The sequence below is a fragment of the Onychomys torridus genome, chromosome 3 (genome assembly GCF_903995425.1).
Source record: "Onychomys torridus chromosome 3, mOncTor1.1, whole genome shotgun sequence".
Classification (NCBI taxonomy): Eukaryota; Metazoa; Chordata; class Mammalia; order Rodentia; family Cricetidae; genus Onychomys; species Onychomys torridus.
Window position 1 is genome coordinate 103,239,573 of NC_050445.1, and position 12,208 is coordinate 103,251,780.

The following is a 12,208-nucleotide window of genomic DNA, read 5'->3' on the forward strand; positions in this document are numbered from 1 at the left end:
AAGAAAAACATAAACAAGAACAAAACCAATGTGGTATGATAACCAATGTCTGGAGAGCTAACAGGTCTGTGGACCCAGAGAGGTAGAGAAGATAATATAATGTCCTGAGGGGAATCAGGGAATCTATCAGAGCATAAAGAAAACGACATAGGCCTGTTATTTCTTCACTTGGAAGGTGGTGGAGGCAGGAGGATCAGGAGCCTGTTCAAGGTCATTTCATCTACAAAGTAAGTGAGTTCGGGTCTAGCCTGGGTTACATGAGACCCTGTCTCAAAAAAAAAAAAAAAAAAAAAAAGGAAACATGGTGTAACAGATTTGAGATTGAAACACAAAAATAGCTCAACTCTCAGACAGACAGCAGAGCCAGGGGAAAAGTCCAAGGAAGCAGTTCCGCAAGGAAGTTCTAGGAGAAAGGTCAGGCCCCTTCCCTCTACAGTCACACCCCAAACATTTAGTAAACATTCCATGTGTACTTGAAGTTTCTGGATAGACAAGCCTGAGGATGACTCATGGAGGCTGACACACTCAGTTTATCACAGGAAGCACAGGGAGAAAAAAAGCAGGAAAAACAGGCTAATGCAATGGACTGCCTGCCTGAGGGGGTTCTTCACAGAGCTTTGGAGAAGACCCTCTGGGTCTCACTGAAATTCATCTCTCAAGAAACACTCCTTAGATGTTTACACACTGTCAGGCACTTTGAGTCGCAGGGACACAGAGGACACAGTTCTGGTCCCTGCCTCTGGATTCACATTTGGAGGAAGGAAGGAACACCGGGGTAGGGCTCTCCAGTCACACACTGTGTGAAAATCTCCCAAGATGCCCTGGAGTAGAGACACACTGTGGGCATGACTGAAAACTGCAGGGGCAAAGATGAGATAGAAGCTTGAAAAGGGCCCTTAATCCCAGCACTTGGAAGACAGAGGCAGGCAATTTCTGTGAGTTCGAGGCCAGCCTGGTCTACATAATAAGTAAAGAGGTACCAGGCCACCAACCATGGTTATGTAGAGAGCTGTCTCTCTCTCTTTAAAAAACAAGAAAGAAAAGAAAAAAGCTCAACAGGGGCTGGAGAGACACCTCAGCAGTTAGAGCACTGTTGCTTCACAGAACACCTAGGTTTCTTTCTCAGAACCCATATGGTGGTTCACAACCATCTGTAATTCCAGTTCCAGGGGGTCCAATGTCCTCTTAGGGCACCAGGCACCCACATGGCACACATACATTCGTGCAGGCAAAACACTCATAAACAAACAAACAAAAAATTTTAAGAGACAGGTTTTCTCTCTGTAGCCCTGACTGTCCTAGAACTCACGGATCTACCTGATGCAGCCCCCTGACTGCTGGGACCAAAGGCCTGCACCACCACCACCTGCCTTAATAAATGCTTTTTAAAAAAAGCTTGATACATTCAACTATTCTTCATGGGGGTGGGAATGAGAGATGGCTGAGCAATTGTTGCTCTTCCAAAGAACTGGAGTTAGATTCTCAGCACCCACTTAAGGAGGCTCATGACCGTTTGTAACTCCAACTCAACCTCTTCTGGCTTCCACGGGTACCCACATACATGTCCCCATACACACACACACCCCTCACACACACACCCCTCACACATGTCTTTCTTCATGCTAACATTGTGACACGCTGAGCAAAATCAAAGACACAAGAGTCAGGCACAGTGGCAACATGCCTTAGTCCCGACTTTGAGAGGCTAAAGAGAATCAAACAGGAATTGGACATTTGGATAGCATCAAGAGAAATTGTCTTTGGACATATGGTGTGATAGCATCACAGAAATAGAATTGCAATTTAAACAAGGTGTGTGACTCCTTGTCACACAGAGGGCTGGAGAAATGGCTCAGTGGTTAAGAGCACCTGCTGTTTCTGCAAAGGACCTAGGTTATTTTGTTTTGTTGAGACAGGGTAGCTCTGGCTGTCCTGGAATTCACTATGTAGACCAGGCTAGCCCGGCTTGTATGTCTGTGTACCAGATGCATGCTGGGCATTAGAGGCTGCCAGAAGAGGGTGTCAGATCCTCTGGAACTGGAGTTACAGGTGGTTGTGAGCTGCCATGTGGGTGATGGGAATTGTACTTGGTCTTCTGGAAGAATAGCCAGTGCTCTTAACTGCTGGGCCATCTTTCCAGCCCCTGATACCTGCTTTTAAGGAATTTGCATTTTTGTTTTGGGTTAATACATGTCGGAGAAATTTTCCAGACCGGTAAGAAACACCATCTTTTCTATTTCTTCCTGTAGCTTCTCAGCAATATTTTAACTCAAAGATCTTCCTCATCCAGCTCTCAAGCCCCTGCATTGTTTCTTGCTTCTGCTACTGACATAGATTTCATCTTTTTTTTTTTTTTTCTTTCCAGAGCTGAGGACTGAACCCAGGGCCTTGCACTTGCTAGGCAAGCACTCTACCATTGAACTAAATCCCCAACCCATAGATTTCATCTCGATCCCCTCCAGCCCATTCTCCATACAGCAACTAGATATATGTACATAAATGACAGGTAGATAGATGATAGATAGATGGTAGATGATGATAGATATCTCACTATGTTGCCTAGGTTGACCTCAAACTCATGCTTCAGCTTCCCAAGTGATGTGATTACAGGCATGCACTATTATGCCCAGCACAACAATTTATTTACCTTTTAAAAAATTTAATTAAAATTTTTTTGTGTGTATGGGTGTTTGACCTGCAAGTAGGTTTGTGCACTATATGTGTGCAGTACTAACCTAGGCCCAGAAGAAGGTACCAGAGACTCTGGAATTGGAGTTTCAGTACCAGAGACTCTGGAATTGGAGTTTCAGTCCATTGTGAGCTGCCATGTGGGTGTTAAGAACCAAACCCCAGAGGGTTGTAGAAGGATCAGTGGTTAAGAATGATTGTTCTCGCAGAGGACGAAGTTTTGATTCCCAGAACCCACATGGTAGCTCAGAACAAGAACTCAAGCTTCAGCGGATTTGACACCCTCTCCTGGCCTCCTTTGGTAGCAGGCATGCATCTGGTGCATAGACATATACACGCTCTACATAGTGACAAGCACTCTGTGAGTTCAAGGCTGGCCTACATAGTGAATTCCAGGACATAGTGTGACCCTGTCTCAGCCAAACAATCAGGGCCCTTTGCAAGAACAGCAGGTGCTTTTAACCACTGAGCCATCTCTCTGGTCTTTTTTTTTTTTAAACAATGTCCCACATAGCTCAGGCTGACCTCCTAACTCACTATGTAACCAAGGATGAACTCCTCATCCTCCTGCCTTTTTAAAAATTTTGCTTATCATAATGATGTCCAGTTCCATTTATTTTCCAAAAAAAGACATAATTTTTGTTCTTCTTGTAGCTGAATAAAACTCTGCCGTGTGTGTGTGTGTGTGTGTGTGTGTGTGTGTGTGTGTGTGTGTATGTGTGTGTGTGTGTGTGTACCACACTGTCTTTACTCATACCTCTGTTGATGGACATCCAGGTTGACTTTATATATTGGCTGCTGGGAATAGAGCACAGTAAACATGGACATCTGAGTGCCTCTGTGGTGTCTACTTGTATTCTTTCAGGTATTTCCTCAAGAGGTATGGCTGGATGACACAGAGGTTCTCCATTTGGTTTCTGGTAGAACCTCCATACTTTCATCTACCCTGGCCTAGATAACCACCTAGCCCTGTACGTGGTTACTGCATTACTCTGGCACTCTCCTCAGCGTCTGTTGCCCCCTGTTCCTTTGTTGGTAGTCATTCTGACTGGGGCGAGATGGAATCTGAATCCTGCCTCTACCTTTCAAGTGACGAGATCACAAACGTTCGCCACCATCTTTGTTCCAGTTAGCCCTTAAGGTCCCAGGGTTACGGTTTAGATCCTGCCGCTATGGATTTTGCAGTAGGGAAGAGGTGCATCTTTGCTGCATCAGCTTTTGGGCGAGTCCTCTCAGTACTGCACTTTCAGGAGCATAAAGTCTTTGCTCCGGACCCTAAGCCTAAGGTTATGTGGAGCTGCAAGAAGTGTAAGTGCCTAACCACCCACTGGGCATTTGGTCAAAGATGCCAAGTCTAGATAGGCATGGAGTTTAAGACTATAATCACGCCTTGGGAGACTGAAGCAAAAAGGCCGTCAAGAGTTCGAGGCCATCCTGAAACACACGAGACCCTGTCTCAAGAATAAGAACTTAGGGTCTAGTCTAGAGAGATGGCTCAGCGGTTAAGAGTTGGAATTAATCCCAGGACTCACGTTGTAGCTAACAGTAGTCTGTTTTACATCCTCTCCCAGCCTCTCCTTGTACAAGAAACACACATGGTGCACGACAAAACACCCATACACAAGGAAACAAGTAATTTAAAAAACGTTTTACAATCAAGTAAAAGTGCTAAATTCTAGGGACTAAATTAACTCCTCAGCAGCCCTACTCCGGGAGAGGCAACACTGGCTAGAAAGGCGAAGAACGCATGCGCGGAGGAGAAACCACCGAGTCGGTCCTCCCGGGATAGAGAGGCCGGAAGTTCTCCCGGAGCCGCACGCCGGGTGGTGGAAGCGTACCGAGGAGGCAAGAAAGTGGTCCGCTGGGGGATTGCCCGGGTCGGTGAGCCAGAGGGTCGGCGTGAGCGGCCTGGAGTTCGGTTCTGCACGATGGCATCTCGGGCAGGCCCGCGAGCGGCCGGCACCGACGGCAGCGACTTTCAGCACCGGGAGCGCGTCGCCATGCACTACCAGATGAGGTATGAGGTGAGCCAGGAGCACCGAGGCCTTTCCCGGGAGGAGCCTGCGCGTCCCGGGAAGCGACGCCAGCCGTCCTCACGGCGTCGCTCCCCTAGCCAGCTGTCAGGTACCGCCGGGTCTCCTGCTCCGGCCACCGCCTCGGGTCTGTTTACGGTCCGGGGAAGCCTCTGGCCCGCCGAGGCCTGCCTTGTGCTTTGAAGGGATCCAGCCTGCACAGGCGCACGGATCGATGCTGGCCCCTCCGAGTGACCTTGGGAACGTCATTTTTCCTTTGCAAATCGAAGTCCCACAGTGTAGATCTCAGACTGGCCTCGAACTCATGGCCTTCCCTCCTCAGCCTCCCGAGTGCTGTGTGTGTGTGAATGTGTGGACACGAGAGCAGGTGCTTGCAGAATCCAGTAGAGGGTGTGCACAGCTCAGAAGTGATTTTGTGAGAGCCGGTCTTGGTATGTGGTCCAGGCCAGCCTCCAGGAGCAGCAAGTGCATCATCTCTCCAGTCCCCAGGCAGGTTATTTCTAATGGAGCTTATTTAAAGTTCCCTCATCTTCAGAGGGAGGAAAAAAACAAAACAAAACAAAAAAACTCATACTTTTTAGGTTTTAGTGAGGAATTACCAAATCATTTGTGTAAAGGTGTAGTATAATACCACATGGTAGCTGCTAAATTGTGGGGCTGTTTGGGTAGTTGTGGGTGGTAAAAAGTGTCCCTGTCCAACCAGAGGTTTAGGAGATGCCCCTATAAGGAGGTCTTTCTGCATCTCTTTATTGGTTTGATAAATCCTTACTGGCCATGTATCCACCCTGCACTGTATTAGGCACTGAGGACTAATGACAGTGAGCAAAAACAGATGTGGTATTTGCTTTCAGGTTATACTTTCAGTAAAGGTTTTGGTTTTAGGTTTGAGTTTTATTTTATTTTATTTTTAAAAATTAGGGGACCTTGAATGTTAAACATATAGGGTTGTCTTTTCAGAGGGAGAGATGTATAATCTGTTTTCTACCCAGAAGTCTGGGAGTGTGTATGGTTAATAGTTTGGTAACCTTTGGACTGTGTCGCTAAGACCATACCAGATCCTCCTCTAGACCTTTATCATGAGCTTGTCAATCTATAGACCCCATCTTTGTTTGATTGTTTATTTTTGGTTTTTCGGGACAGGGTTTCTTTGAGTACCCCTGGCTGTCCTGGAGCTCACTCTACAAATTTCATCAAATTGTGCTGTGCTTAAATATGCCCTAAAGTAAACTACTCAGCGTCAGACTCCTGAAGGTATTGAGATGTGTTGAATCCAGTTACTTTCTTGGCTCCTGCAGATTGTTAACTCTGCTGGCTGTGGTGGTCGAAGAGACCCCCACATTGGCTCAGCTGTTGAGAGCACTTGCTGTTCTTGCAGAGGATCTAAATTCAGTTCCCCACACCCACATTTTCCCCCCTTTTCTCCTTACCTTCCACATTTCCTATAATGAATTAATTTTTTTCTTAAATCCACTGATTTCTTCAGCTGGTTCTTTGCCTCCCTCTGTACAGAAGGATGACAAGCTCTTTGGACCCTTTTCTCAACGTTAGGCCCCTGCCTAACGGCTGCCTCATAACCCACGCTTGTTTTCATGCATACCTAGAGCAGAAACCTTGCTCTTGAAGATATGGAAAGGATAACAGTTGGGAACCCGAGGATTAAGACTAAGAGAGACGTGCTTCCTTCACATGGGAACTATAGCTGGAGAAATACCGGAGCCTGAACTGTGGTCCTTGTTGCTATACTTTTACTCCTGGCTTTGTTTCTGTGATGAGAAGCCATCTTTCTAACCACAGCTCAGAATTCATGTCATGGCTTGGTGAGATAGTGTCTTAGTATGTAGTCCAGGCCAACCTCCAATTTGAGATCCTCCTGCCTCAGCCTCCCAGGTGCCATTACTGTTCTTCAGTCTTAAAGTCAACACATTCACAGTCTTTGTAACTAGCTGTTACTACCTCTCCCGTGTGTCTTGCCCCTTGATTTCTTGAAACACAAATACTTAAATGCTTATGCCTTTGTGCCTGCATGTTTTTGCCTCTGCATAGACTATATGCCCACCTCCACTCATCTCAGAACCTCAGCTTGAAATAGCTCTTTCCTCTAGATAGCCTTCTCTGGCATTCCAACCCATGCTAAATTGGTTCCTCCCTGGGATAGCTTGGGCTTACATGTATTTACTTGATCTTTGTACCTCATTTTGCCCAGCTCCTGTCAGAGGCTACGTCATTCAAGTTGTATCTGTGTGTCCAGTACAGGTGCCTGGAATATAGTTAGCAGTTGGAGCAATTTGAATGAAAATTGCTTTTCCCTCTGCTTTGCCTTACAGTGTGACGCTCAAGTATGAAATCAAGAAGCTGATCTACGTCCATCTGGTCATATGGCTGCTGTTGGTTGCCAAGATGAGTGTGGGACACCTGAGGCTCTTGTCACATGATCAAGTGGCCATGCCCTATCAGTGGGAATATCCATATTTGTTGAGCATTGTGCCATCTCTCTTGGGCCTTCTCTCCTTCCCTCGAAACAACATTAGCTACCTGGTGCTGTCCATGATCAGCATGGGGCTCTTCTCCATCGCTCCCCTCATTTATGGCAGCATGGAGATGTTCCCTGCGGCACAGCAACTCTACCGCCATGGCAAGGCCTACCGCTTCCTGTTTGGTTTTTCTGCTGTCTCCGTCATGTACCTGGTGTTGGTCCTGGCCGTCCAAGTTCATGCCTGGCAACTGTACTACAGCAAGAAACTCTTAGACTCTTGGTTCACCAGCACACAGGAGAAGAAACGGAAATGAAGCCTGCCTGATGGACTTCTGAGGGGTGAAACCTGGGTCTCCCATTGAGCAGCATGAAGGGAGCTGTTCAGAATCTCCATAGACTGCGGCATCTGTGATGGTGGCATTTAGTGCACACTAGGCGCATTCTGGCCTGGAGTTCTCTGTTACCATCCACTGAGATGACAGAACTGTAGTATTTAATTTATTCTTGACTAACTGCATCTGGGTGACCAGTAGCCATGGAACACTTCAACTGGTTGAAGTTGAGACCCCAGGGTTTGGTTTTTCCAGACGGAGCCTTATCCTTGCCTTCTCTGGGTCATATTCCCACTTCCACTCATCACCTCTTCACCACCAACAAACAAAATCAGAATAAATCAGTACATGAAATTCTCCTTCAATCTGCAGGCCATGGGGCAGGCAACATTTGGGAAGTTGCTCCCTCTACAGGCTTTTCTGTTTACTGCAAACCATTTTAATTAAAAAGGAACCTTAATAAAGTTAAGACTGTCCTGTGCTTTGTGTTTGAGATCTGAGTGAATTTCAGAGTTGTGTTGCTTTAGAGGCATTAGAAATCATGAAGAGAGTAGGTGTTTCCTGAGGAACATGGACTGGCACTAGAGGAAGACTGGGAATCTAAGTCAGCTGCAGCCCTCCAGCTCTGCTGAGAACAACCCTGGGATGGCGGTCACTGGAGGAATAGCTGCTCTTACAGAGGACACAGGTTCAGTTCTCAGCACCCACATGGTGGCTTAAAACCATTTGTAACTGCTGTCCCAGGGGATTTGATGCCCTCTTCTTGCCTCTGGAGCACTAGGCATGCATGAGGTACAAAGATGAGCATGCAGGCAAAACACTGATACACAGAACATAAGGGCTTGGGTTTGGTTTAGTTTTTTGTTTTCGAGACAGAGTTTGTCAGTGTAGTCTGGAACTCCTCTAGACCAGGCTGGCCTCGAACTCAGAGATCCACCTGCCTCTGTCAGCTGAGATTAAAGGCATGCGCTACCACCACTCCGCTAAGGGTTTTTGTTTTGTTTTTCTGGTTTCACTCAGCTTAATGAATGAATTACCTCACCCTTTTGTGGACCAAAGTCTGTACTTCGCAGAGAACAGAACTGGACGGAAGCAGGGAGAAGCCCGTGGAAGCCCACGGACAAGGGAGTTTGCTGTGAGCTCAGCTGAGGCACACATTGCTAATTTTCTAACAACTGTGATACAAACATTTATTAAAACTGGGGTGCAAATTATTAGTCAAAGAGCTAAAAACTTTTTTTGGTCATTAGAATAGTATATTACATACAGTCTTGGACTACATTGAAAACTCATGAAACTAGTCAACAATTTTAAGACACCATCATGCCAACATCAGTTTATGTTAGTTTTGTGCTTGGAATTCTGCTTTCCTAGCCTTTTCCTATCACCTTTCTGCCTTGTGGTTATGGTGTTCACAAATGAGTCCTCCTCTTGATTTAGTGGAAAGAATGCTGTTTGGGTTAGAAAATTCAGCTGGATATGGTGGTACATGTCTGTAATCCCAACCTTTGGGAGGTGGAAGCAGGAGGAATACAGAGTGTGCGGCCAGCCTGATATATATATACAAAATGAAACCCTCTCTCAAAAAACAAGATTGGAGTTAAAGGATCAATCGGAGGACTAAGATCAACCCTGCCTGTTTCACAGGTTGCTTTAAAGCTCCAATAGGCAAAGTATTGTGAAGACATTCCAAGTTGTTGTTGTTAAGTTTTTTTGTTTTTGTTTTTTGTTTTTCGAGACAAGGTTTCTCTGTAGCTTTGGAGGCTGTCCTGGACTAGCTCTGTAGACCAGGCTGGCCTTGAACTCACAGAGATCCGCCTGCCTCTGCCTCCAGAGTGCTGGGATTACAGGTGTGTGCCACCACCGCCCGGCTGTTAAGTTTTTTTTTTAAATTTTGTTTTTGTTTTGTTTTTGTAGACACAGTTTTTCTGTGTAACAGCCCTGGCTGTCCTGGAACTCATTCTAGACCAGAGTGGCCTCAAACTCGCAGAAGTCCACCTACCTCTGCCTCCCAGGTGCTGGGATTAAAGGTATGTGCCACCACACCCTGTGTAAATCAATTTTTTAAATTAAATCTTCTATACGTAGGTGTTTTGCCAGCATGTATGTTTGTGCACCACATGTGAACCTGGTGCCTAAAAAGGCCAGAAGAGGGCATCTGATCCCTTGGGAGTGGAGTTACAAATGGTTGTGAGCTGCCATGTGGGTGCTGAGAATTAAACCCAGATCTTCTAGAAAAGCAGCCAGTGCTCTTAACCCCTGCAGCATCCCTCTGGCCCGTGCAAAGGCATTTTATGGATTCTGTAACATCGAATGGATGTCAAAAGTGGTAGTGGTCCCCAGTCTTTACGGCAAGACAGAGTGAAGACTTTGGAGAGACTTGAGAGATGGTCTAGACCCCAAGAAAGGCTTGTGTGCTGTGAGAAATATGGTTATTAGGCTGAGATTCTAGCCAGAGAATTTACTGCCTTTTGTTTGTTACGTTTTATTGCCATGCTAGGCATTACATAGGGCCTCACACTTAATTAGGCCAGTGTTCTCTCAAATGAGCCATCTCCTTAGATCCTCCCCACTTTCTGATGATCTCTGTAGCTCAGCTTGTCCTTGAACTCAGCAATCCTCCTGCCTCCGTAGTGCTGTGATTATGGGTGTTTCCACTCCCAAGCTGAGCATGCTTTTTATGTGATGCATGGGCATTGTAGGTGGCTTCCATTGCTGTGAGGCTGAAATAAATATGTAGGAACTTTCTAGTACATAGAGGTCTATATATCAAGATGCTTTTCCTTGGTAAACAGTGTTGTGCTTGCCTCCTAAATTGAGAGTGTCTACCTTTCCTCTTTCCCTCCTCTCTCCTCCTTCTGACAGGGTCTCTTTATAGAATCCTACTTCTGTCTCCCAAATGCGATGTAGGTGCACATCACCATGCCCTCCCTTTATCTGTGTTTCTTTACGGTCAGCATTTCTTTTCTGCTTTTCCGACCACACTTTCGCCACCATCAGACAGCAACTGACCAAAGATTCTCATCTTGAGAGTCCAGCCAGAAGATCCAGGAGTCAAGAAAGACAAGTGTAGAACAGAGCTCACATGCCAAGCATCAGAAAACTCAAGTGGTGCTGAGAGATGGCTCAGGGGATAAGAGCACCTGTTTCTCTTGGAGAGGACCCGGGTTTGATTCCAGCACCCACATGGTGGCTCATAACCATCTGTACCTCCAGTTCCAGACACTCCAATACCTTTCTGATCTCTAAGGGCACCCAGAACATACATGATGCACAATACATACATGCCTTAACACATCCATATACATTAGAAAAAATAATAAGACTTTTAAAAAAAGTTTCATGTGTGTCGGAACCTCCATGAGGTAGAAAGGCCCTTGACACTATGCTTAGTCTGGCTAGACCACCTTTTCTGCTTTCTGGATCTCACTGACTTGAGGTGGGCTCTGCCAATGCAGCATTGTCAGCTGACCCTGCTGGTACAAAGCGGCAGGTGAAGCCTGGAGACTACAGGATGACAGCAGGTTGGGAGGGCCCAGCTCAAGTGCAGCTCCCTGGGCGACAGACTTTGACCTTGACCAAAGTACTTTCCCTTCTGTTTCCTTAGTTCTCTCCTTATGAAATTAAATACTTCTCAGGTATCTGCCTCATAAGGGATCAAATATTGCTGTTGCTTTGTGAACTGGATAAGCTACTTAGATAAAATGTATCATATGAGATTGATGCTCACTCAGCTGAGGAGCACCTGCTAGACACTGGAGAGAACACGGGGATTGAACCCACGGCCTTACATACACTAAGCAAGTGCTCTGCCACTGAGTCTATCCCCAACCCTCTTATTTATTTATTTATTTATTCACACATTCATCTATTTATTTATTTATCTATTTATCTATCTATTTATGTATTTATTTATTTATTTGATTTTTGTAGTCTTCCCAGGACTCTGTTATTTTTATTTATTTATTTTTTCCAGAGCTGAGGATCGAACCCAGGGCCTTGCACTTGCTAGGCAAGCACTCTACCACTGAGTTAAATCCCCAACCCCCCCCAGCCCTCTTTTTATTTCCTTTTAAAAATATTGTTTATTACACTGGGTGGTAGTGGCTCACATCTTTAATCCCAGCACTCGGGAGGCAGAGGCAGGTGGATCTCTGTGAGTTTGAGGCCAGCCTGGTCTACAAAGTGAGTTCCATGACAGCCTCCAAAGCTACAGAGAAACCCTGTCTCAGAAAAAAAAAAATGTATGAATGCAAAAGCAAGAGGGTCATAGGTAGATTGGGGACTTCAGATGTGGCCCAAAAGATTTAGGAGTGGCCAAAAGAAGGCTGTGGTAATGTTTCTGAAGGGTGGTCCAGACTGAATCTCAGGACAGAATGTTGGAGTTAGGATGTAACTTTCTTGATGGTGTGCCTGACTAGCATGAAATCCTGGACTCAGTCTCCAGCACAGAAGAAACTGGACATGGTGGTTCATGCCAGGAATCTCAGCACTTGGGAAGTGGAGGTAGGAGGATCAGGAGTTCAAGGACATCCTTAGGCTACATAGAGAACACGAGAGCCTGTCTTAATGATAATAATAATGGGACTGGACAGATGTGAAATGCTTGTGGCATAAACATTAGAACCTGAGTTCTGGTCCCCAGCACCCAGATGATGCGAGACCATGGCAGAATATACCTG

The 12,208-nt window shown here is 45.9% G+C and overlaps 1 protein-coding gene across 2 annotated transcripts; it reads left to right on the top strand.

Moving 5' to 3' along the window:
- Nucleotides 1–4,477: 4,477 nt before the first annotated feature.
- Jagn1 (jagunal homolog 1) lies at nt 4,478–8,007 on the top strand. Of its 2 annotated transcripts, none has more exons than XM_036181646.1 (2): nt 4,478–4,705; nt 7,046–8,007. In XM_036181646.1, exons 1-2 carry the CDS (start codon nt 4,617–4,619, stop codon nt 7,506–7,508), a joined length of 552 nt encoding a protein of 183 aa, XP_036037539.1. In that variant the 5' UTR covers nt 4,478–4,616; the 3' UTR covers nt 7,509–8,007. The 2 variants fall into 2 exon arrangements, with proteins under 2 accessions (XP_036037539.1, XP_036037540.1); XM_036181647.1 differs by having other exon boundaries at nt 4,654–4,712.
- Nucleotides 8,008–12,208: the final 4,201 nt, after the last annotated feature.